Source organism: Schizosaccharomyces japonicus (assembly GCF_000149845.2).
Source record: "Schizosaccharomyces japonicus yFS275 unplaced genomic scaffold supercont5.2, whole genome shotgun sequence".
Taxonomy (NCBI): domain Eukaryota; kingdom Fungi; phylum Ascomycota; class Schizosaccharomycetes; order Schizosaccharomycetales; family Schizosaccharomycetaceae; genus Schizosaccharomyces; species Schizosaccharomyces japonicus.
Genome location: NW_011627861.1, coordinates 2,995,123 through 3,018,436, shown reverse-complemented (window position 1 = coordinate 3,018,436; position 23,314 = coordinate 2,995,123). Strand labels below are relative to the sequence as shown.

The 23,314-nt window shown below is 41.8% G+C and overlaps 8 protein-coding genes across 8 annotated transcripts; 3 read left to right on the top strand and 5 right to left on the bottom strand.

The window, feature by feature from the left end:
- Positions 1 to 2,279: 2,279 nt before the first annotated feature.
- SJAG_05325 (glycerophosphodiester transporter) lies at positions 2,280 to 3,827 on the top strand (the record flags this gene model as incomplete). Its single annotated transcript, XM_002175218.2, has 1 exon — positions 2,280 to 3,827. One exon carries the CDS (start codon positions 2,280 to 2,282, stop codon positions 3,825 to 3,827), a length of 1,548 nt encoding a protein of 515 aa, XP_002175254.2.
- Positions 3,828 to 4,115: 288 nt separating this feature from the next.
- Positions 4,116 to 7,138, bottom strand: SJAG_04134 (membrane transporter). The gene has a single exon (XM_002175219.2). The coding sequence runs from the start codon at positions 6,496 to 6,498 to the stop codon at positions 4,840 to 4,842; it is 1,659 nt and encodes a 552-aa protein (XP_002175255.1). The 5' UTR covers positions 6,499 to 7,138; the 3' UTR covers positions 4,116 to 4,839.
- Positions 7,139 to 7,688: 550 nt separating this feature from the next.
- Positions 7,689 to 10,391, bottom strand: SJAG_04135 (amino acid permease). The gene has a single exon (XM_002175220.2). The coding sequence runs from the start codon at positions 9,729 to 9,731 to the stop codon at positions 8,061 to 8,063; it is 1,671 nt and encodes a 556-aa protein (XP_002175256.1). The 5' UTR covers positions 9,732 to 10,391; the 3' UTR covers positions 7,689 to 8,060.
- A 1,314-nt stretch (positions 10,392 to 11,705) lies between these two features.
- On the top strand, positions 11,706 to 13,133 carry SJAG_04136 (ammonium transporter Amt1; the record flags this gene model as incomplete). The annotated part of the gene is made up of 1 exon (XM_002175221.2): positions 11,706 to 13,133. One exon carries the CDS (start codon positions 11,706 to 11,708, stop codon positions 13,131 to 13,133), a length of 1,428 nt encoding a protein of 475 aa, XP_002175257.2.
- Positions 13,134 to 14,211: 1,078 nt separating this feature from the next.
- Positions 14,212 to 17,116, top strand: SJAG_04140 (G2/M B-type cyclin Cdc13). Its single transcript, XM_002175222.2, has 2 exons — positions 14,212 to 14,466; positions 14,805 to 17,116. Exon 2 carries the CDS (start codon positions 15,115 to 15,117, stop codon positions 16,600 to 16,602), a length of 1,488 nt encoding a protein of 495 aa, XP_002175258.1. The 5' UTR covers positions 14,212 to 14,466; positions 14,805 to 15,114; the 3' UTR covers positions 16,603 to 17,116.
- SJAG_04141 (fungal protein) lies at positions 16,857 to 19,454 on the bottom strand. The gene is made up of 7 exons (XM_002175223.2): positions 19,076 to 19,454; positions 18,910 to 19,037; positions 18,607 to 18,870; positions 17,703 to 18,562; positions 17,570 to 17,659; positions 17,451 to 17,523; positions 16,857 to 17,402 (listed from the first exon to the last, which is right to left on the bottom strand). Exons 1-7 carry the CDS (start codon positions 19,302 to 19,304, stop codon positions 17,070 to 17,072), a joined length of 1,977 nt encoding a protein of 658 aa, XP_002175259.1. The 5' UTR covers positions 19,305 to 19,454; the 3' UTR covers positions 16,857 to 17,069.
- On the bottom strand, positions 19,413 to 22,268 carry SJAG_04142 (BRCT domain-containing protein Brc1). The gene is made up of 2 exons (XM_002175224.2): positions 22,123 to 22,268; positions 19,413 to 22,073 (listed from the first exon to the last, which is right to left on the bottom strand). The coding sequence occupies exons 1-2, from the start codon at positions 22,198 to 22,200 to the stop codon at positions 19,656 to 19,658; spliced, it is 2,496 nt and encodes an 831-aa protein (XP_002175260.1). The 5' UTR covers positions 22,201 to 22,268; the 3' UTR covers positions 19,413 to 19,655.
- Positions 22,203 to 23,289, bottom strand: SJAG_04143 (horsetail movement protein Hrs1/Mcp6). Its single transcript, XM_002175225.2, has one exon. It carries the CDS (start codon positions 23,170 to 23,172, stop codon positions 22,489 to 22,491), a length of 684 nt encoding a protein of 227 aa, XP_002175261.1. The 5' UTR covers positions 23,173 to 23,289; the 3' UTR covers positions 22,203 to 22,488.
- Between the last annotated feature and the right edge of the window lie 25 nt (positions 23,290 to 23,314).

The window sequence follows — 23,314 nt, the reverse complement described above, 5'->3', positions numbered from 1 at the left end:
CAAGAAAATATAGTACAATGCAAAATAACGCTAACGGACAAACCCAGTAACATTTCATCAAGGAAAACGTTGAGTCTAATTACACTTTGTATTCCAGTCACAGATTGCCAACTATAGTCTATCACTTTAAAACCATGCGCGCCTAAGTACATGAGTAATTATTTTCAGTTAATCAAGTTTATGGGTATGGGATTTTATTAAACATCCAATGCGCTACGAGCTTTACTCACTTAGACTATCAGAGAATTGACATTTTAATGCACTTAACTGTTAAATGTATTTAGTTATGCGATTTACACACATAAGCTTTTACGCCGCATATAAACAAATCATTGATTTAGTTTTAACTCTGAAATCACAATTGTTATGAATGCGCATTTTTGTTGAAGCGATTTAAGTTCTCATATTCGCTTACAAACCGGAGTTTCAGACCAAGAGTATTTCATTTTGTATATCACACCCACGATTCGAGTTTTGAGCCGAAGACAGGGATGATCACATGTACAAGCAGTATACTTGTTATGGGACTACCATAGTTAGCATGACTGGTACACATGTTTGAAAAAAGTAGCCCCTGATGAAAATATCATGTCCATTTTTCCTCAATACTACTTCACAAGACTTGCGACGAAAGGTTTCAAGTCGCACACAACTAATAACAGAAGCCGTTAATCCTCATGGGCGCCGTCAAAATGTTCTTGTAACCACTGGCTTTACTGGGAATCTTAACTATCCTTCGTTTAGCAATAAATCAATCATAACCAACATTGTCGCTTATCAGTTAACCTCCGACGCATCATGCGGATGCAGCAGTGCTTTACCGCTTGGGCGGGGAATCACGAGTGCGTTAAACAGTGCGACGACTGGTGATCAATGCTTCGCGATCGCTCCCAAAATAAGCGCCGAAGTGCTTTTAATTGGGTCCATTCAGGAATTGCAGGCTAATAAATTCGTTTCTAAATAGATGAATAATATAAGAATAAAATTTATGATACGCGCAATTTTATGCATCACCTACTCGGTCACAGGCGTACTGTTCTCTGTTTTACAGGATCAGATAATCGCACCGCAATGTCGGTTAAGAATCGTTTCGAGATTTGCAGGTTAAGAAACGGTTTCATCCATTCATCTAGGGTTTAATTAGTGGGGCAGTTTCCCAAGCGAATAAACTTTTTACGAGTGAATGAATAAGTTCTCCCCCATCAGAATTCCCATGAAAATCATATATTAACCAATTCCATTAACTCTTCTTTTATCCAACAAGTGCTCACATTACTTTCTTCAATGTTCCTCGTTAAATATAGACGTCAAATATCTGTACCCTAACATCTGGCTTATTTCAAACTCCCGGCAAGTACCTTTTCCGTCAAACATTGAGGCAATGTAATAATGATTTCTTTTATCAGCTCTAGACGTACTCCGACAAAGCATTTTCATTTTCCCATTCTTGATTTTCTATTTCCGAATTTTTCTTAGGTGAGGAGAACTAGTAATAATGGTTATTGGAAAACCATGGTGAAGAAAAAACTCGCTGTCAATTTAAGCAATTGGATTCTATAAACAAAGTATTTTGAGCTGCAACTGATGAACGAAGCATCCACGTTATTTCTATGTGAAACATGTGCGAACTGAGCTCGCTTAATGAAAATCATGAATTATGATGCCGGCGACAAACGAATCTGCGACCGTTAAGAAAAACGTGGAACAGTAAAAGCCCTCAAACAAATGTTCATCAAATGTAAACTTATTTAATAGACTAGAAATTATTGTTTAAGATGTATATATAGTATTCTGTGTGCGACGTTTTATTGATAATACTGAGATGCACATGACGTGCGTAGTAGTAAACAACAGTACAGACTGTTATGCGTTAAAAAAAAAGCGCATATAAACAGCCCCTGGTACCCCAATTCCTAAAGTAAACACATCATAACGAATTAAGGAGCAGCTTTAGGAATTGTCTTTCGAGATACCAGGCACAACTTATTTTGTGCTTTAAGAAATTTCACTTAAAGATAAGTAATTGAAAGTGACAAGAATCAAATACCTGTCCTGGTAAATTCTACTGTGACGAAGAATTCAAGATAAAGCCTACTCTCAATCTTTTGACTCAACAGACGGGTTGAGTATCGTTCCTTCCTTTAAACCTTTTGTGGTAATCGCCGTCACTCTTGATAAGTTTGTCGCTGTTACTTTAAACGGGGCTCTCAATTGCTCCTGCAGAAGAACATTTCATAATAAACTCAGTAAAAGAACAGAACCCCAAGAACTCTTTCATAATGGCAGAACCCACTTCTCTAGGCAACACTGTTGGTAACGAGAATGATCAATTGAAGAAAACAGCTGATGAGTCTGTCAATTATATTCGTGAATCGGAAACAATTGACTCTAATGAAAACCCCGTGAAGAAAGGTGCCGATGACATTGTCAAAACTACTTCAGGATTAAGTTTGGATTCCACGGACAACCATTCAGAGCTACGCAAATTTGGCATCGTTTTAGTTTGTGGTGTCGCTCTTGTTTCAGATGGTTATTGTGCCAATACCATTGGCGCGGTTATTAGTATTTTACGCAAACTCTATCCTGCGGAAACAAAGCATTCACATGCATTGCAAAATGTGGGTATGATTGCATACGTCGGCACTATTGTCGGTCAATTGTCGTTCGGTTATGTTTCTGACCAAATTGGTCGGAAACGAGGTATGATTGTTGCTACAGTTATCTTAATTGTCGCTACAGCTTTGTGCACCGGAGCGTACGGACCTCATGGCAGCATAGACGGAATGATCACAGCCCTAATTGTTTACCGATTCTTCCTTGGTGTTGGAATTGGTGCCGAGTATCCTTGTGGATCTGTTGCAGCTTCCGAGTCAAGCGCAGAAATGAAAAGTGGCCGTCGCCATGCAGTGTTCATTGCCGTCACCAACAGCGCAATTGACGTCGGATTTGTGGTTGGCGCCCTAGTCCCATTCATCCTGGCGTGTATATTTGGCGACGAACATTTGAGAATTGTTTGGAGATTATCTATTGGCTTGGGTGCTATAGTCCCTTTATTTTTACTTTACTTTCGTTTACGTCTCAAGGAATCGGGCTCATACACAAAGAACCGTCTTCGATACTCTCAAATTCCCTGGGGATTGGTCGTTCGTCAGTATGGTTTGCGTCTGCTCGTTATATGTTTGGTCTGGTTTGTTTACGATCTTTCTGCGTATGCCTTTGGCTTATATTCGAGTACTATCGTTGGAAAAGTGTTACCATCAAATGCAACAATGGCACAGACCTTCGGCTGGTCTACGCTCATTAATAGTTTCTACCTTCCCGGATCGCTGCTTGGTGCTTATGGCTCGGATATTTTAGGTCCAAAATATTGTCTTATCATTGGTCTCACACTTCAAGGAATAATTGGCTTCTTCATGTCCGGTTTTTATAATGGTCTTGTAAAGCACATTGCTGGATTTTGCATCATTTACGGTTTGTTTCTTACGCTGGGTGAATTTGGACCTGGCAACAATATCGGACTGTTGGCTTCCAAAACATCACCCGCGTCGTTTCGTGGTTTGTTTTATGGAATTGCTGCCGCTGTCGGAAAATGCGGTGCAGTCGCTGGAATTTATGCCTTCGGAGGTGATGCCGTCCGTACCTATTTTTATGCTGCAAGTGCAATGGCTCTTTTCGTTGCTGTTCTCGCTTTTTTCTGTGTTCCAAATGTCAGTCAATCTTGCATTCAAGACGAAGATGCCCGCTTTGCGGAGCTGTGTAAGGAAAACGGTTATGATATTTTTGACTTCCAGGAAGAAGTTCAAATGAATCAATACGGAAAGGTTTAAGAAACTGAACAGAGTAATTGCCATACGGTTTTTGGTACTGTGTTGTACTCGTTTTGATGATTGACTGGTCTCCTTGTGTTAGGCGGTACACTGTCTGTTTATGTACACAACGAAACCGGCTTATCTTTATGTCTAAACTCTGCTCCATTTTGCCCTTTTAATCAAACCCTTTCACGTCCATCTTCAAGTGAGACTGATTGGAGGACACCTCATAATATGGGTAAAATTAAATGATATTTTGTTTTGGGAGTAAACGAGCTGTCCTTGTTTGATTATGTAGTTAGATACAGCATGTATGAACGTGCTGTGTTGCGTATGTGCTAGTTCTTTGATTAACAAGATCAGACACTGTAACGATATTAATCATGCAGGCTTTAAAAAATAATTATTGTTCATGCATTACACTGTTTAGCTATATTAATACTTCGTTTCCATCGAGTTTATTACAATGTTAGCACAGTGTTATGTCCGTCATACCGTACAACTTATAGCTGTAAATCCGGTAATTCAATGAAAGCTTAGCATTACGAATGGATTTTTGCTTCGAGACTCCGATAAACTAAAGACATCTTTCGTCACTTTGTCGTTGATAAAAGTAGCACAAGCTTGTCCTGCATAAGCCATTGCGCCTTAGTTCTGCCCCTGAGTACTATCTGGAACAGGAGTACCAAGTAATGGGAAATATTATAATCATAGTCAATAGTTTTTTAAAGATACTATGTTTCGTTAACCCGTGAGACGTAGGTGTTTCCGAAGTTCGACTTCATTCGCTGCGATTAGTAAATGATAGTTGCTCCAAAGTAATTTTATATATTGATTATGCAGTGTGCCATTTATTAACAGTATGCGCAGTTCACTTGCGCACTTTACTTCCATACGGGATAGGTGTGCTACTAAAATAACGTGCTACCAAGCATCTGATGTCTAGACCCCCGGTATTTTTATTTTCAAAATTATAAACGCCATTAGTGCAATTGCTAATGAGAGCCAGCAAGGCCCTCACACAACCGAGTTACTTACCATCTAACCGGCTGCGGACATCTAAGAACTGGTAATATCTTGAAGCTGTTTTAATACGCATACGCTTTCCATAAGCTATCATTATGAAGGACGTAGCAATAACAAAGAAACAGATAATACCAATTGAAATATACGTATTTTCGGTACCCATCCCATTAATCCAATCTTGACATGAGAAGGTAAAAATCCAACTCAGTGTATTGTTAATGACAGAGACTCCGACCATGCCTTCTAAAACAACTCCCGGATAGGCATCCATCAGGTAAGACATAGAAATATCTCCGGCACATCCCCAACCAAAACCAATGAAACCAAGACCAACATAAGTTGGAACCCAGTTCCAATTTCTTGCAGTACCGAAACCAAATAAGAACAGTCCAAGCGGGTTAAGGATGCATGGCAATACCATTAACCACAAACGAGATTCGGCTTCTTTTACACCATTATTTCTTTTGGCCAACCAAAGAGTAAGGTAGTCACCCAGATAACCACCATAAAAACATCCAATTGTAGCTCCGATAATGCAGGGAACGTTCATCATAGCCACAGCCGTGTCTCCATAATTGTACGGAGGGCGCATGTAATCCTCCTCTTCTGTCGTAAGGTAGAAAGTAAGCAACGCATCTTGCGCTCCCCATTGTAAGCCTGAATACAGCACGGCAGGGAAAGTAAATATACGTAACGTTTGTACGAAACGTCCCCAATACTGTCGAAGACCCCAGCCTTCTAAGTTTGAGGCAGGCGTGATAAGTGCCAACCTCTTGAAGTAAGACGGTTTCTCGTAAGGTGAGCTTTCCATGCCCTTTTCCAGGTCTGTATTAGGCGTGATGTCCCTAATCTGACCATCAAATTCCGTTTTCTTTTCACCATTACTGACGAAGAAATCATCGGCTGAACGGCAAAGTTGCTTTTGTGCCATAGCAGCTTCACGATCGAAAGCTGTTTCCTCAAAGCTAAAAAGGAACAGTATAAATGTAATAGCAGAAAGAATTAAACCCCACCAACCAATCCAACGCCATCCTTGTCCTGCTGCAATGTAGCCAGCAGCGAGAGGACCCAGGTAAGTACCAATGGACGTGGAAAGAATATACACACCAATTTTAATACCACGCTCATGCTCAAAAAAGATATCAGACAGCGAATACTGGGTGAGAGCCTCAGCGCAAGCCTCGCCAATGCCGATAAAAGCTTGATTGGCTATTGAACTTGCTGTACTTTGTGTGAGAGCAAACCACAGAGAGCCTGCCATTGCAAACACCAGACAAACAAGGTAAACACAACGGCGACCATAAAGAAATGTTGCAGGCATTGCAATGTACGTAAAGTATCCGACACAAATGAAGAGAACACCAGCAGCGTCGTCCATCGCATCGTATGAGATGCCAAGCTCCTTATTCATTTGATCCTGCGCTGAACCAGCATCATTGGCGATGGCACCGGACACGAGAGAAATAATACAAATAAGTGTCAGATGCCAATTCTTTCGCAGAGCACTCCAATTGAGCGGATCATTAGGATCATCAGAAGGTTGAGGCACTAAGACAATGTCTCCAATTTTCTTAAGCTCACTACTCTCAGAAGAAGCATATGGATTCTCCTTAAAGATGAGAACAGTGCCAGGTATATCTTCAGTATATTCTGCTTTCACCATTCTTTAGGTATTCCGATTGAACACTATACAAGTATCCAGAAAAAGCTTTTGCAGTAATCCTTGCTTCTAGTTTGAATGTTAAGCACGAGGGATCAATGATTAGTAAAAATGCTGCTCCCAAGTCTCGATGAAATATGCAAAATTCCCAGTGAACTGTTCACTAAAAATCGCAAAACCGAGCGAAAACGGAGTGAAGGAGTGAAATAAAATCAAAGACCGACCGGGTATGCTGCAAAGAACAGTAAGAATCGATATCAATTGTACAAAGATGAACTTGAAAGCAAAGTTTATTAAACTCAACTTGCACGTTAACTCGCACGTTTTGAGTGGACCCTCTTAATATCAAAGAATAGTGAAGAAGCCGTTAACAGGAAAGGAGCGACAATAGAAAGTTTCTACTTGACAAATCCTTCACAATAGTGTATAAAAAGACTCACAACTCGTCCAAATTGGGCACGGTGAGTTACGAGAACCAAAAAATCAAGCCTTGAGTACCAAGAAAACGCGGCCCGGGAAGCACGCCAAACAGCTGGACTGTTTTTTTGATGTTTGTAGTCTGGTAAAGACCCGCTTTTGCTTGAGTTTGAGAAAGTCTCAGCTCATGAATTACTTGTTCTGTTAGGCAGAAGGCAGAAAACCTCGGCGGATCGATGGTGGTTTATATGTATGTATTCATTCGGTCATATCTCACGGGGATCGTGGAAATAAAAGTTCGCGTAGCGAAAAATTAAGCGTTAACATTGGACAACGTGTGAATAGCTTCATAATTAGTGAAGCGAGATAAACCTTAATTTCTGAATTTCGCTAATCCAATGAAGATGAAGAGAACAATAATAAGTAAATAACAGTTTGTTTATAGGCGAGGAATAATAACTAAAATAAGTTTATTAGGTGGATGCAGTGAAAAAAATGCGTTTTCTTTACATCGCTTGCAGGTTTCGAGGAGACCGTTACAGAAGAGTGATGAGTGTTACCAAACAGACTGTGAGAATTGAATAGTTCAGAAGCTGCTACGAATGTTCAGGTGAAGAAGAGGAACATCAGTGGTATAAATTGCGCTGAATAAAATGCCCTTGTCCATTCGCCATTACACCGATCGGACTGCTAGCCATGTAACAATTCAAGCACGGATTTAAGCTATTAGTCTACCAATGAATGTCATTATCAAGAAGTTAGGAAAAGCAACGATAATTAAACTGTAATTAATACAAACATTAACAGTAAGAAAGATTAACGGTCCAGGAAATGGTTCAAAAATAAGAAGAAATCAGTACCTGCTGCAGCTATTAATTGGTATAGAATCGCGAACGAGCTCCTCTCTGAGAAAAATCAAATTGGGACTTAACTCATCTAACAAAATCTGTAACAAAACAAAACACAAGCTCAAGGAGACGCGTCTGCATCAAGATGAGACACTTCGGCGTTAAGTTTCTTACTTGGACATGCAAGTCAAAACACCGTAATAAATAAACGTAAAGGAAATGAGACATGAATGTATCGCATAATTGCGTTGCAATCACGATACACATCACCAAAACTTACATATTCAATCGTAACAAAAACTAGTAAGCCTTTTCAGACTCGTTTGCCATCTTTTTGCTGATTGGAGATTCCTGCGGCATTTCCACTCCCTCGATACTCATGTTCAATGGACCAGTGGAGTCGAGAGAAACCTTGGGTCCCTTGAACCATTTGCGTGCAGATACTGCATACCAAATGAGAGTTGCTCCCATAGGAACGCCATACACCAAGCAGGTCCAGTTCATTTCCGAGGCAGTTGGGTTGGACTTCGTGGGGAAACACAAGACAGGAATCATCACCAAGACAAAGCAGACAGCAACGAATCCGATAGGACGAGAGAACTTGCCTAAATTCCAAGGACCAGCCGGGAAGTCCTCATCTTTCACGAAGAAAGTTCGCATACACACGGGAGTAGTAAACGCAACAAAGGCAGCAGTTGCCGACACAGAGAAAACAGCATTGATAGTAACCGGACCAGCGAATACAAGGAAAATCACACACAATCCGATGACTGAGTTGACAACAACAGCGACGATGGGTGTCTTTGTCTTCGGATGCACCATCGCCATATAGTTAGAGAAAGGTAACACCTCATCACGAGCGTACGAATAGGCGATACGGGAAGAAGCGACAAGAACACCCTGAGACATAATGAAGTTGGAAACAATGGTAAGGCTGATGATTGCCATAGCAGCATTTTTACTCAATACTTGGTTGAGGAAAGTGTCCCAAAGGTTATCCGAACTTACGACAGCGTTCAAGTCCACAATGGTATAGGCAATGATCAATTGGAACAACCAACCGACGAGACCACCCACAGTGGAGGTGAGAATAATACCATTGGGTGCATTCACGCTAGCGTTTGCACATTCCTCACTCAAGTGGAATGGAGTGTCATAACCCATCATAGTCCAGATGACACCACAGAAGGACATAAGAACAGCGAATCCGTTGGGCCAGGAAGTCGTGTTGTTGAACTTTCCCCATACATCCGAACTCTTGTTGAAGCCGTTTCTATGACCACCGCTTGCAAGAATGACAATCATTGAGATAAAAAGGAAAAGGGTGTTCAAAAAGGTACCAACGGAATTGATGCGTCCGACAATCTTTGTTGGCAAAGATGCCATAATGCAGAAGATAACCACAAAGCCAAGAGACAGCAAAAAGATCTGATAGTTCTCAACGGTGTACGAGGGTCTTTGGATGGCAACAGCGTTAAGAATCATGGAAGACAAACTGTAAACACAACTCGGGAAACCAATAAGCTGTCCAATGTAGTTAGACCAACCTGTCACCCAAGAAGCCAGGGGGCCCCAACCTTTAGGAGCAAGCATAGCAGCCGAATAGTACAGACCACCGGAAGTAGGCATACTGGAACACAGCTCTGCCATGCTTGCAGCGACACACTCGACAAAGATCATTGCGACAAGCCAACCCCAGACCATACCGGGGGTACCGACAACGCCCATGGTGAAACTCAACGTTGCGGCCACGGATGGAAGCAAACCAAGCACGGAAAAAGAGACGCTGAAGACGCCGAACAACGAAAGTTGTCGCTTGAAGGATTGCTTGTAGCCCAGCTTGGCCAAGTCCTCTGCATTGTCGGGCTCGTCATATGGCACGGGCGCTTCCAGTGCAGCGACAGAAATGCTCTGGGCTCCACTGCTCGTGTCCTTTTTTTGAGAGTAGACTTCTGTAGCGCTTGAACTCATCTTGAAATGAAAAAGAGTATGAAAGAGAGTAGAAAATGTTATGTGGTACCAGTAGAGATAACAGCCTGTATCGTACAAACAGGGATGTGTCAAACTTCAAACTGGTGTTTCCAGAAAAAGATACTAAGGACAAATAGATATCAAAAACGAACGAATGAAGAAGATTAAGGGAGGAATAACTTCTCGGTTTTTCGAGTCAAACAGAACAACGTCCAATTGCAGTCTAAAATTATAATATGCCAAACAGATGTAACAAGCACGTATGATCGCACACACTAGCTGTGGTCTTTGAGGAAGGATTGAATCGCAATTACGGATTAAGGTCGACGATTCAGTAAAGTGAGCGGGAACAAAAATTGGGGTTTTCCACAATTCTCCTTCGTTTCTAAAGTATGGTTTCGCCAAAAAGTGTTCTCTTCAGAGGAGGACACGTTACAATGCTTAACTGTTGAATGGGATGCGTCTTTTATACACCTCCTTCGTAATCCAAGCCATCAAAACTTGAGCCTGCTCCCGTATCTCTGAACTAAGCGAGTATCATTCCTATTACAACATTGTGCGGCGAGCAGTGCCATCGACGCTCTAGAAGCAGGTGAACATATCTTAACTCTCTCAGCTTATGCAAAACGACCTGTTCTTTCTGCGTTTCAGGCGGAGAGGATACGTCATACCTCTGCCCCGCTAGGGGGTCTATCCCGCAAAGGATAGCTGATGTGTTCGGCCGTATTAGCGGCCTCAAGCAATACCAGCCAATCATACTATCGGTATGCGAATTTGCGAAAAAGAGTTCGCTTATCCTGCATGGAGAGCCAGGCACCAATAATAACGTAGAAAAATTCACACAGAATACGAAGCAGGCACCTTTCTGTCACCGAGATTAAAAAGCATTGTGAGTGAAATGTGCTTGAGCAACAGTATCTTAGTGTAAAAACCCTAGGCTTTCTAGGGATCATATGCTTTCTATCGTATCTTGTCTCAATAATTGATTAAGAGCTGACGAATCTACTATCACAGTTTTGATAGGCGTTCGTTGAATGAACCATAGTTTATCGCTTCTGGCGATTCAGACTCGAAACGACTATGACGTATGATGGATCATCGATGCATGCAGAACAAACGATAGTGAGTCCCGGAAAGCAAGGGACTACGTAATTGCAGTTCAGTACTGCACTTGACCCTCCCATTGAACTTGCCCTCTCCCATTACCGTTATAATTGAAAGCATTGAAATCAGCCGGAAAAGTGTTTTTGCTTGATAAACTGACATGTAACTAGTCGCCATATTTAGCGTCGCGCGCATACGACAAACTCAATTTTAACGAATTTTCTGTACCGCTAAATGTTCTTGAAATATGGGAGCTTAAACTTGATTTTCCCAACTCATTAATTCCTTCAATCATTCCATCGCTAATGGACCGTTACTTGACGCTAATCAAACTCAGAAAACTCTATCAAAATGATTACAACGCCTACAATGCTGTTTCGCGTTCTGCCACGAGAGTACGCGTCGCGTTTTTGTTTTCGCTTGGCTAACACGTGACGTCAGATTTCCTGCTAAGCTGTGTTATCCCCTGGAGTTTCTTATCTCCTACGCAAGTATAGTGTTTTCGCCTCTGATATACCCTGTATCAATGTGATGGAGCCAATTAAGAAACCTACAGGCTTACGAGATATCGTTACTTATCTACCGTTGCCGGATAGACTTGGTTGTATAAAAGGTTCTGTGCCGTTTGCCCAAATAAGCTGTAATCATTGTCTCCTAGAACTCGAGTGAATTATCTTTCACGTGTAATTGTCGTGTTTCTTACGTTCTTTCAGTTGAGACTTTATACGTGTACGTAATTGTACACTGCAGAAAAACATTTTGGAAGTACTGGGTCATTCGAACGACCAGTCAATTAGTCATCATCGGTCAACAGTAGACGAAAGTCTCTTTTACTGGATTACCGCTTTTTAAGCATCTTCTTCATATCTCATGTCGTCTACGCTAGACGCAGTTTCAACACCGACGCCGACCCTGGACGGTGTCAATGGCGGTGACTCACGGACGATCAACCTGAACCAATTTTATGATGCAGGCGACGTCGCGTGGGTCTTGTGCTCAACGGCACTCGTTTTCATTATGATTCCCGGTGTTGGTTTCTTTTATTCCGGCTTGGCTCGTCGCCGGAGTGCAGTGTCAATGCTATTTCTCTCACTCATGTCAATTGCGGTTGTCGGGTTCCAGTGGTTCTTCTGGGGCTATTCGCTGACATTCTCGCATGAAGGTTGCGGTTACATCGGAACATTGGCAAACTTTGGTCTCCGTCAAACCTTGGGCCGTAACTCGGTTGGAGGCTCATCCGTCCCCGATCTTTTGTTCTGCATTTTCCAGGGTATGTTCGCTGCCATTACTCCAGCACTGGCAATTGGCGCTGCTGCAGACCGTGGTCGTATGCTTCCCTGCATCGTTTTTATTCTCATCTGGACCACCATTGTCTACGACCCCATTGCATTTTGGACGTGGAATCCAAAGGGATGGCTGTTTAAGCTCGGCTCATATGACTTCGCCGGCGGTTCACCGGTGCATATTGCCTCGGGAATGGCTGCCTTGGCATATTCAATTGTGCTCGGACGTCGCAGCGACCACGGCCAGGTTGTGTACCGCCCCCACAATGTGCCTCACGTTGTGTTGGGCACAATTCTTCTCTGGTTCGGATGGTTTGGTTTCAATGGCGGCTCGGCTCTGTCAGCGAACCTGCGTGGTATCATGGCATGTGTTGTGACACATATCGCCGCTTCTGTTGCAGGAATCACTTGGTGCATAGCTGAGTACATTCGGTCCCGCCGTTGGTCTTGTGTTGCATTCTGTAGCGGGGCTGTTGCAGGACTCGTGGCTATCACACCGGGCTCGGGCTTCGTTCCTCCATGGGCAGCCGTGGTTATTGGTGTTATTGGTGGCGTCGTCTGCTACGCTGCTACATTCCTAAAGAACTTCGTCCGAGTTGATGACGCGTTGGACATTTTTGCCGAGCACGGTATCGGTGGCATGGTCGGTAACATTCTCACTGCCTTCTTTGCCGCAGACTATATTCAGTCGCTTGATGGCTCTACCGGAAACAGTGGTGGTTGGCTCTCCCACCATTATGCTCAACTGGGTTACCAGATTGCCGACACGGCGAGCTGTGCTGCTTACTCCTTCTTGCTGTCCTGTATCATTCTCTACATCATGAAGTTCATCCCCGGCTTGTCGCTTCGTGTTACTGAGGAGCAAGAACGGATGGGTCTTGATGAAGCCGAATTGGGTGAAAATGCCTACATGGTCAAGCCTTCTTACGATGCGGGTGTTACTGATGCGGTAGCTGTTCCCGTAAGCGAACATTTGACGGAAAAACAGCGCATGGAGGCCAAGCAAGCCATTTAGACTCGCCCATGTGCTTTGATCGATTGTCTTTAGCGATGACACAACCTCTCGTTTATTTATTCGCATTAGGCCTTTGCCCACTACAGGGCTCGGTACCATCACCAAAAACTCACATATCATATCTGATACTTCGTGAAGCTTCATCTAGCTAGCGAGCCTGTCATCAGATAGCTCGTTCGCTTCTGATACACCCACATGCATTCCAAATCCATTGTCTACACCCGCGCTATTTTCTCCGCACACGATCGGCAGCACTTGCTGTTGATCGTTTCTAATGCAGCTGCATCAAAAGTGACAGCAGCTTAATCTTAATAATATAAAGTGATGAATTATTCATGTAATTGGCTGGAATGATAGGCAGTAATCCGTCGGGTATTCACACATACGCGATTCATCCTTCTCCCCGTCCAACTAATGTCACAATGATTACCTAAGCTTGCTTTAGTTCGTGGACGATAGTTGCCCCACAGGATACTGAAACTAAGACTTAGGGAAACGAGGCTGCTTGGGCGGTGCACGAAATCGCTCACCCCAGAGCCCGCTTACAGCCTTAAGCTTTTCGGGGAGGCTAAATTGGCCCATTGGAAATAGTGGTATTTGCTTAATTTGATAACCTTTTGTGTTACGGGAGATAGCACTGCTTACGTTTAGTCTACTCAATTCGCGAGAATAGGTGTTCCCCTCCATGGGCCCTGCTTAGCGCCATGAAATAGTGTCTACCTTCGTTAGCGTTATACAGGCGCCAAAACGCTTCTCGGCAACGCCAAGTTGCGCCATTTTCAAGCCCCAAAAGGTGATCCTTTAACGTTAAGAAGAATAATCGAAGCTCGTCCAATATCCGCCGTAATAAATTTTCATAGCGTCATCACTATATCAACCATCCTTTCCTTTATTCCACTACAATTTTCTTTATCTTATGTATAAGAATTGCTAGTAAGTGTGACGCTACTCTTTGTACATTTACTGCTTTGTTTACCTGTTTACATTCTTTGTCTGTCCTAAAGGATCAGGTTGTCTTGGCAACGACTGACCTACCCCTCTTCTGCTCACTCCTTCAAGCCTAATTCCACTACCAACACTGCAAACCGACTCACGACTTCCCTTTCGCAAACCACTAAACTTGGATTAGTGGACCCTAAAGTACCTCGTACTGCCAGATACCTCGTGTGTAGAACGTCGAGGCTCGATTCTTCTTGTCTTGTGAGTCTCAGGTCACAGTCTTCTAGTTCCGTGTTCTTCTTTGTACGGACTCCTTGGCATTGGTTTCGTTCCATTTCTGATACACATACAGTTGTGTTTGTGTACAGAAAACTGCTGTGTCGAAGTCGTTTGTGTAAGTATGAAGCCCGGATGAGTGTGTGAGAAAGTCGGTTGTGCAATTTTCAAGGCTGGGTCTTTTTTCCCAAACACTGTACGCTTGAACGGCACCGATTGTGTGGTCGAAGCTGGATGAGATTGATTGGAGGACTGTGGTGGTTTGGACAACCCGCTGTCACTTGTGATTGCCTGTGTCTAGAGCCATTTCGCTTTTCCCAACAACTTTGGGTAATTCAGTGACTACGGGTTACGTGCTGCAGTGTTTGGCGACGAAAGACACTTCTCGTATTGACATTGAGCTTTTGCGGTGTTCCTTTGCGTTTCCCGTTGATTCAGCTTGCTAACGAAGAATAGAAAACGCATTTGTTTGTAGACTCGTGCCGCTGGCGTTGCAGTCTCCATAAACATCTAGACGTCAGTACAAACAACACACACCGAGTCGTTTGCACTCCTAAGCTTATCTGTGCTGCTTACGTGCGGGTTTAACGTTGCTTTCCAGTCTGCACGTTTCCTTCTTTCATTCACACATACAACCCTTTCCTCAGTCGTTTCTTCATTTGCATTCTTCACTTTGTGTTGTCTTCTTGCCTTTGTCGTTTTCTTTGTCGTCGTCTTCCTTTCTTTCTTTCTTCTTTTTTAAAACGTTTTTTAAAACTAATCCATAATGACTACCCGCCGTCTTACTCGCCAGAACGTCCTTGCGCCCACGAACAATAACGAAAACACTGCGGCCGTCACACGCCTTACACGTTCGAAGGCAGCCGCAGTGGCAGCATTGCACGGTTCCGAAAACGCGGTTGTGTCCGGCAAGCAAGCTGTCGTTGGGTCCAACGCGACTGTTGCCACGAAAAAGAGACATGCTCTAAATGATGTGTCTAACTTGAGTTCAAAAGAAAATTCGGTCCATGCTGCTCTTGCTCACAAAGTTACAGAGCACCATGGACGCAAGAGTTCACATCCAGACGCGCACGTTGCTCAGCGGTCTTTGAAAGAGGATCATGGTATAGATATTGGTCCTGAAGCAGCAGAACCACTGCTGAAGAAGCGTAGACAACCCACTGTTACAGTTGCCTCCTCTCAAAATGGTCTGCGCCAGGCACGTTCCGTCGGTGAAGCTGCGAGCAATGGTATTGGTGCAGTGAAGGGTATCTACTACGATGCTGATGTTACTGTCAAAAAGGCGAAGCGAGAAGAGGAGCATGTTCGTGCCCCTTTGGCTGAACTCTCGAGTGAGCGCGAAGTGCCAACAAAACCTTCAGAGCAGGACTGGGATGACCTGGATGCCGAAGATTGGGCAGACCCTTTAATGGTCTCAGAATATGTCAACGAAATCTTTGACTATATGAGAAAGCTTGAGATACAGACGCTGCCGTCGCCGACATATATGGATCGTCAAAAAGAGCTGGCCTGGAAAATGCGCGGCATCTTAACGGACTGGCTTATTGAGGTTCATTCTCGTTTCCGTTTGCTTCCCGAAACACTCTTTCTTTCGGTCAACATCATTGACCGGTTCTTGTCTTTGCGCGTTTGTTCTTTGTCTAAACTGCAGCTTGTCGGTATCACGGCTTTGTTTATAGCCAGCAAGTATGAGGAAGTTATGTGTCCCTCTGTGCAGAACTTTGTTTACATGGCCGATGGTGGATATGATGAGGAGGAAATTCTTCAAGCCGAGCAATATATCCTTCGTGTGCTCGAATATAACCTTGCATACCCTAATCCGATGAATTTTCTTCGACGCATTTCCAAGGCCGATTATTATGATATTCAGACCCGTACTGTTGCCAAGTACCTAGTCGAAATTGGTTTACTTGACCATAGGTTGATCCGATACCCGCCTTCACAGCAATGCGCCGCTGCCATGTATATTGCTCGCGAAATGCTTGGTCGTGGTCCTTGGAACAGAAACCTTGTACATTATTCCGGATATGAAGAACGTGAGCTGATTCCTGTTGTTGCTAAAATGATCAGTTACCTTCAGAAGCCCGTTCAGCATGAAGCTTTTTTCAAAAAATATGCCTCGAAGAAGTTTATGAAGGCAAGTCTATTTGTTCGCGACTGGGTAAAAAAGAACGCTATGGCCTTTGGTGATGAACAAGAAACTGAAGCTACATACCATCGCACAAGTCACACTATTAAGGATGAAGAGTGGTGATGCTTTCTCTAGCACTAGATTTCTCACTATTCTTTTTGGTTAAGGCATTGCTTCTGTGTATTGTATTGTGTCGCGTGGAAGCAGATCGTATAATTTTAGTTTCTTGTATTGTCTGTCTTGACCGGTTCTTACGAAAAGATTCCCGAACTCGAATATGTTACTGATGATTGGGATTATTACTGGATTATCGTGTGGTTTACCTTTGTTCTATGGCCAAATTAATTTTTACGAGTATTTTGTTCTCTATAATGTCGTTTCTTACGCGAGCATGAGCTATTTCTATGAGGGTTGGTGTTTTTTGTTCAGATATGATATACAAAGCACTCGTTTTATTTATCAAGTATACCCTTTTACACTCGTCCGAAGGAACATGGTGTGTACAAACACTACGTGGAAGAATTATCGGTTAATGTACATGCTGTTATTATTGTTCCGAACATCTCCGTTATAGAACGCTCAATAAAAATTTATGAATGATTAGACCTGTTGTTAACGTGCTTCTTCAGAGCCTCCAGGCAATGGACAAGAGTATCCATCTTTTGCAAAAACTTCGGTAGTGATTCAGGAAAGAATTCTTCAAGACAGGGTCTGTACGTGGGCAATTTGCCAGCTTGTATGTCCTTATTTTCCTTGAGTAGGATGTCCCATTTCGGATTCCAAAAGAAAATGTCGTAGCCGGTGAATTCGATATTCGTGATGTCTACACGATGGACAATCGTATTCATGTCTGTATTTGCACTCCAAACTTTTTTGAAACAAAAGCTGATGGAGTCTTTCGAGGGAAGAAACCAGAATTGTCTCTGTTGAAAGTTAGTTTACAGAGGCTTGTTTTGTTTGAGTATTCATACCACTTTCTCGAAAACGATATTTGTGACTTTGGGACTATTGATTCCACAAAAGAAAAAGACCTCACCAGTGGGGCTTCAAACGTTAGTAAAAGGCATTCTCATGAATTTAAAACACAAACCTTAAATGTACATTTATCATAAAATCGTTAATTTCTTTAGGTATTGTGCCTTCTTTACCATATTTAATACCCATTTTCCAAGATATATTACTGACGAGTTAGTTCAATAGAAAAATTGGTTCAAACGGCTTACCGTAAATTGACATGTGTGAGCTCGCTCGCAGTTTTCTTTTTGCTATCATTATACCAAATTGAGGGGGACCCTTTCGATTTTGTCCATTCGGCGACGACTTCAAAAGTCTTGGCGTTATGCTGTAAGAAAAAATGAGCACGCAGAATGCTGCTCATTTCTTTTTCTTCAAAAGGGATATCAAGTGAAGTGAAATCAACTTCTTGGAGTGAATCATAGAGCGCCTGGATATTGAGGGTGGGAAAAACATACGAGCAAAAGGCAGATTGGATCCTTTCGTCCTTGATCAATTCAGATATTTTTACAGCTGGTTCTTCACGAAATCTTTTAATACGAGAAAAGAACGGAATACCAAGCTGCACCCTCATTTGTAGCAGACCATGGAAAGCAAAAATGTTAAGTAGAGAGAATTTCAGATGATTGGCTATGATTGCTTCATTTTTTAAATTTAACTCCGTAATGGAAGTTGATAAAACCGATGGCTCAACCATTTTGTGAGGGACAACACCTAAGGGTATTCCTATTTTCACATTCTGCTTCAATAATTGTAATTGTAACGGATGCTTGTCATTAAGATAAACATAACAGTGGAAGGTTTCCTTATCCAAGTGGCATATGTGAATGGATGTTTTTTTAAGGAGTCTTTGCGAAGCAGCAAAAGAGAGACACAGTGCTTCAATCTCTTGTAGGGCTTGTTCCACTTGTTCTTGTTGCTTTCCTTTTACAATAACAACCGTATCAGTTTGAGAGTCCAGAAGGCCGATGTAACAATGGCATCCCACACGTATGTCATTAAACCTGTCCAAGTTGGGACCCATCACATCACGGATTTTTAAACCTTGAAATGGCCAAATATAAGTACCCTAATATTTAGTTAAATGACATACAAAAGTGTTTGTAAACTTACCTCCACAGCAAATGAAAAAGAGGGATCAGGTTCTTTAAGAAAGTGTCTAAGAACTCGAGTATATTGCTCTGTTTGTTGAATACTCATATGTTCCAGTATTGGGAATACTGTTCGTGATTTCCGAACCCAATCGGCCTCTGCCGTGTTTTTCTTTTGTTTTTCGGGCTGTACATCTCTTTTGCTATTTACTAACTCTTCATATAGAGTTAATGCCTTGTATGCTAGTTCACCATATTGATGTTCGGTAGCATAGATATATATAGTCTAGATATTGTTAGATCCAGTAACTCTTCTTGAACTTACGCTGTAATCTTCAGAAGGTTTTAAGCGGACACCAGTTTGCTGTTGTATTGAGTTTAATAAATCTGAATCTTCGTCTTCATAAAATTCTCTGTAAACACTAGTTTCATGAAATCGCAAGATGAATTTATCTAAGAATGTCAGACTTTCGGTCACATAATGAACATACGTGTTTGATAATATTTTCTTTCATCGTCTTCGAAGTGCTCAGAAGATAATTGCACTCTTTGAACTGGGGGTTCTCCATCACTTTCAATCAAGTCATTATGAATTGAAGAGCTTCCTTCTTCCGAATTTGAAATAGGTGGTGTTATGATCTTAAAATCATTCCAAGGAAGACGGTCTTCGAAGATTTCACCTTCCTCTATTGAAAAATCCGAGTAATTAAGGCTTGTCATAAGTCTCGCATACGAACACTGCCAGGTCAAAACTTAGAGGAAAAAAATACGCTATGCCCAGATTAACACAGTTTGATTTAATTGAGCTGCTACCCTTTAATGAAAATATACGTTATGTATGTATTATGCTTTAAGAATTACATTGTGGAATAGTTACTACGAGGAAATAAAATAATAAAAAAAAAAATAAAAAATAGAAGAGATACTACAGAATTGTTATAGTTTGCTTAACCAGCATTCTTGAAATACTTGTTAAGTTCTTTAGTGTATTTCTAGCTTTTTGATTGTTCAAAAACCTCGTGCTTTTTTGGCATATTTATTTCAGGCATACCATGCAATGAACGAAAGATTTTAACTCTTTTGTAATGCAGATTTTGTGAGATTGTTAGAACTTTCGGAGGCTTTGAGAAACGTTGGTGAAACTTTGTCATCAAGATCTAATTTTTGTTTTAATACACAGGAAATAAGCCAGTCATAATCCCGTAAATAGCATTCATTAGCATCCTCAAATAAAATGCTTGTTAAAAACGGCTCCCATATATTAGCCTCCCCTGCAGTTGAAATTAGAAGTACGAAACCCTGTTTGACTCGACTTGAAAACCGTTTTGTGTAAGACGAGAGCAAAGAGCACGAAGCTGCACCATTACAATGAGCAATTTGTCTTATGGCAGAAAAATTACCAGCTGGAACTGCTTTTGGTGAAACGTAAACATCAAAATTTTTGAATAAGATTGGGCCATACGTTCGTGCTCGCTCCAACGAATCTTGTAAAGAAAAGCCGTATTCCTTTTCCTTTAACTCATCTTTAAGAAAATAAGGCTTTTCATCTTGCACGGAGTGACGAAGTATACTTTGAACGACCCATGCGCTAGTTACTACAAAAGGTGCGTATGGAAGACTGCAGAGAAACTTTTCCGTTCGAACTATTTTATCAGTAACCAAATGAGTACATTTAGCAGGATTCTCTGTCACTTGAATATCAACAAGTTTTAGTTCGTTAGATGGAGTACGAGGAGAAGAGCCCGTAAACATTACACGATACTTTTTTCGAAGCTGTGTAGTGGATGAATGCTGTTGCACTGAATGCCGCGACCTTTTTTCTTTTTCAAAAGCCAGAACATCTGGCATAACAACGTTGGCCAATATTTCTTTTGCCGATTCTGCGGCCTTCCTTTTATGTAAATAAGGTGTATTCTCTTCGTCTGACTTAGAATCGGCGATAACTCTTAGTGGCTCGTCCGTTCGTTGAGGCAACACAACTTCCACAGAATTCATTATAGCGGACTTTCTCGTCTTAGTAGAAAGTTCCGGCTTTTTGAGCGGTTCATTGACACTTGTTGGTAAAGGTCTCATATCATTATCTGAATTAATATTTTGACCAATATTTATTTCGTTTTGTTCGGTTTCTGGTATTGTTTCAGAAGACTGGATTTTTTCCTTTGTGGATGTTACCGTATGAACTGAATGGTATTCATTGCTGTGTCGTAACTCTTGGGAAATCGTAGTATGTTCAATTTCCTGTTCGGGAGAGGGATACATATTTGGTTTATCAGAAGTGAGCCTGTCCATTGAAGGATTTGAGGCATGCCATTCAACAAGTACATCATCTGTTTGTACCCCAGAACTTTGTAGACCCGGCTCAGGAGTTTTGACAGAGCAAGGTTCAATAGCATCCTGACACTGATTTGTAGTGCTGACTTGGTAAATATCATAGCCTTGTGCGGATTCCAGTTGGAATGACGAATAGAGCCAATGATGAGAAACAGAAGGAATACCCCAAACCCTGGAGGCTTGATACTTTTGTCCGCACGCAGAAGCGGCTATCAATAAAGAGCTGTTAGGCTTCAGGTTTTTGGAGTATGCGGCTCCAGAAGCAACTATCAATTTTTCTAATTGTACCCTTGCTTCACCGGTATAGTTTGTTAATGAAATAGAATAGCCCTTTAAAAATTTCGTAGCTGGTAGGGGATAGTGCAGTGCATTTTGTGTCGGATTAATCCATGCATCAGAAGAAAACATACTAAAAACCCAGGATAAGGTGCCTATGACACAGTTACTTTTAACTGCAGCTCTGTACTCGGTTGTTTCCCTACGGAAACCTATAAAAGTATCACAATCATAAACTGTGTCTTTTATTTCGCATCCCATTCGATTTAAAAATGAGGATAAGGAAATGTGTGCATTCGAAGAAAGCGATAAATCCTTAGATATATAAAGCTGTTTGTGTTCCAATACGTGAGAGCTTATTGGTTCCACGTTTGGTACTGGCAAAGTGGAGAATGAAGGATTGGGAAACAGATATGGGCCGTCATCCAGTCTTACCCCAAGGCGAAGACAGTCGAACAACCATTGTGGGTGTATCAATTTGATTTGCTCCGCAGCTCTTGTTTTCACTCTCTGACACTTTGGTCCGAAGCCATCTTTTGTGAATACATGTGTCATAAATTGAATTAATGAAGGGGAGTAATGACCACCCAAAGCTTCGAGCGCCTCATCAATCACATAGCTGTGATATGGGTCTAACTCGCAGGCAGTAGCTACGACACCCTGGAACAGATGTCTAGGATTGCACGAGTAATATCGATAATTCTGGATGTTGCCGTGTTTAATGCTGTCTACAATCCAACTTGGCTTGACAACATGCAGCTTTCGCCTCAACCCCTCCTGCGCTGCAAAAGAATCATAGTTTTCAGTAATAACGTGTGTCGTTCTGTTCCAATCGTAGGGATAACTTAGTACATTACCTTGATACTTAGTCACCAGCTCAGTCTAACTCTACCATTAGCAAACTTTGACATGTCACTAAAGAAGGGCTTACATATTCCTCATCGCATTCGTTTAGAGCCGTAACATTGGAGAAAATATCATTTGGAGGTGTGCTCGTTCTTCTGACCATGCGTGATGGTATACAACAGAGATTAAATGGTCAAAGACCCGCCAACGAAATAGAATACCTTTCCTCGTCAAGGCATGAAACAATATGAAAGTCGTTTTCTCCTTTAAGTCAATAATTGTACGAATGAATGATTAAGGTTATTGCGGTTTCATCAACCTTCAGTAGTTTTAATAAAAAAAAGAAAATAACATATATACCAACACAAATTTTAACAAGAAAGAAATGGACGTTGGTTAAATAGTTTAACAATTTGTTAGTCTTTTACTTTTTAGCAGTTGCTCAACAGGTTTAACAAATATGTGCTTCCTTTGGTAAGTGGAATGCGACATTGCATGAGAATCCTGCTGCGTGCTTCGAGATTTTCGTTTCAATTAACTGTAACCGGGTTTGCGTGCTTGTTTTATCTTGCATTAATCGTTTTCTTAACAATGCACAGGTCTCTTTAAAAGACTTGTGTTGATTCTCCAATTTGTAAAATGAATCCGACAGCCTCTGAACGACTTCGTGAGGTTCAATCGCGCATCTTGTGGTCTTCTCCACCCTTTCGTTAGTGTTTTCTACAGGGCTTTCAATGTGCCTTGTGAGTGTAGACGAATTGTTGCGTTGGATCGATTCCATTTTAAGCACCAAAAGTTTCTGTTCTTGTTTCAGCTGATCGTTTTCTAGCTTAAGTTGTTTTTTTTCTGTCTCTAAAGAAGTCATTTTTTGCTGAAATAGTTTCAATGGAACTTGCAGCTGCTTCCTTCTTAGTCGTTCATTCTCCAACTGTTGTTTTAAGTCAAGTATTTCTGCTTCCATTGCAACAGCATCCTTTTCATATGTTGTGATCACTGTTCGAGCAAATCTTTGTAAGTTTTTGACGCGGTCAAGCTTTCTCGGGGTAGCATTATCCGTATCCAACTTTGTTAATGGACTTGACAAACACAGAGTATCGCTACTGTCATTACACATTGTTTCGTCTTCTACGGGCATTATTTTGAATAAGAACGTTGTTTATGGCAGATGACAATACAGCTAAGGTATTTATACGTTGTGAAACGCGTCGCGTTCCTTTTAATACCGCTTCTTTAATAACGCGTGCGATACGCGTCTGCCATGCGAATAAAGAAAACGT

What these genes read in the sequence shown, in the direction of transcription:
- SJAG_04134 (XM_002175219.2), bottom strand. Translation starts at nt 6,498, where the DNA reads ATGGTGAAAGCAGAATATACTGAAGATATACCTGGCACTGTTCTCATC.
- SJAG_04143 (XM_002175225.2), bottom strand. Translation starts at nt 23,172, where the DNA reads ATGCCCGTAGAAGACGAAACAATGTGTAATGACAGTAGCGATACTCTG.
- SJAG_04135 (XM_002175220.2), bottom strand. Translation starts at nt 9,731, where the DNA reads ATGAGTTCAAGCGCTACAGAAGTCTACTCTCAAAAAAAGGACACGAGC.
- SJAG_04141 (XM_002175223.2), bottom strand. Translation starts at nt 19,304, where the DNA reads ATGACAAGCCTTAATTACTCGGATTTTTCAATAGAGGAAGGTGAAATC. An exon ending in CTCACACATGTCAATTTACG is followed by an intron (nt 17,660 to 17,702) that starts GTAAGCCGTTTG and finishes CTAACTCGTCAG; the next exon opens with TAATATATCTTGGAAAATGG. An exon ending in ATGATAAATGTACATTTAAG is followed by an intron (nt 17,524 to 17,569) that starts GTTTGTGTTTTA and finishes TAACGTTTGAAG; the next exon opens with CCCCACTGGTGAGGTCTTTT.
- SJAG_04142 (XM_002175224.2), bottom strand. Translation starts at nt 22,200, where the DNA reads ATGGTCAGAAGAACGAGCACACCTCCAAATGATATTTTCTCCAATGTT. An exon ending in ACGAATGCGATGAGGAATAT is followed by an intron (nt 22,074 to 22,122) that starts GTAAGCCCTTCT and finishes TGGTAGAGTTAG; the next exon opens with ACTGAGCTGGTGACTAAGTA.
- SJAG_04140 (XM_002175222.2), top strand. Translation starts at nt 15,115, where the DNA reads ATGACTACCCGCCGTCTTACTCGCCAGAACGTCCTTGCGCCCACGAAC.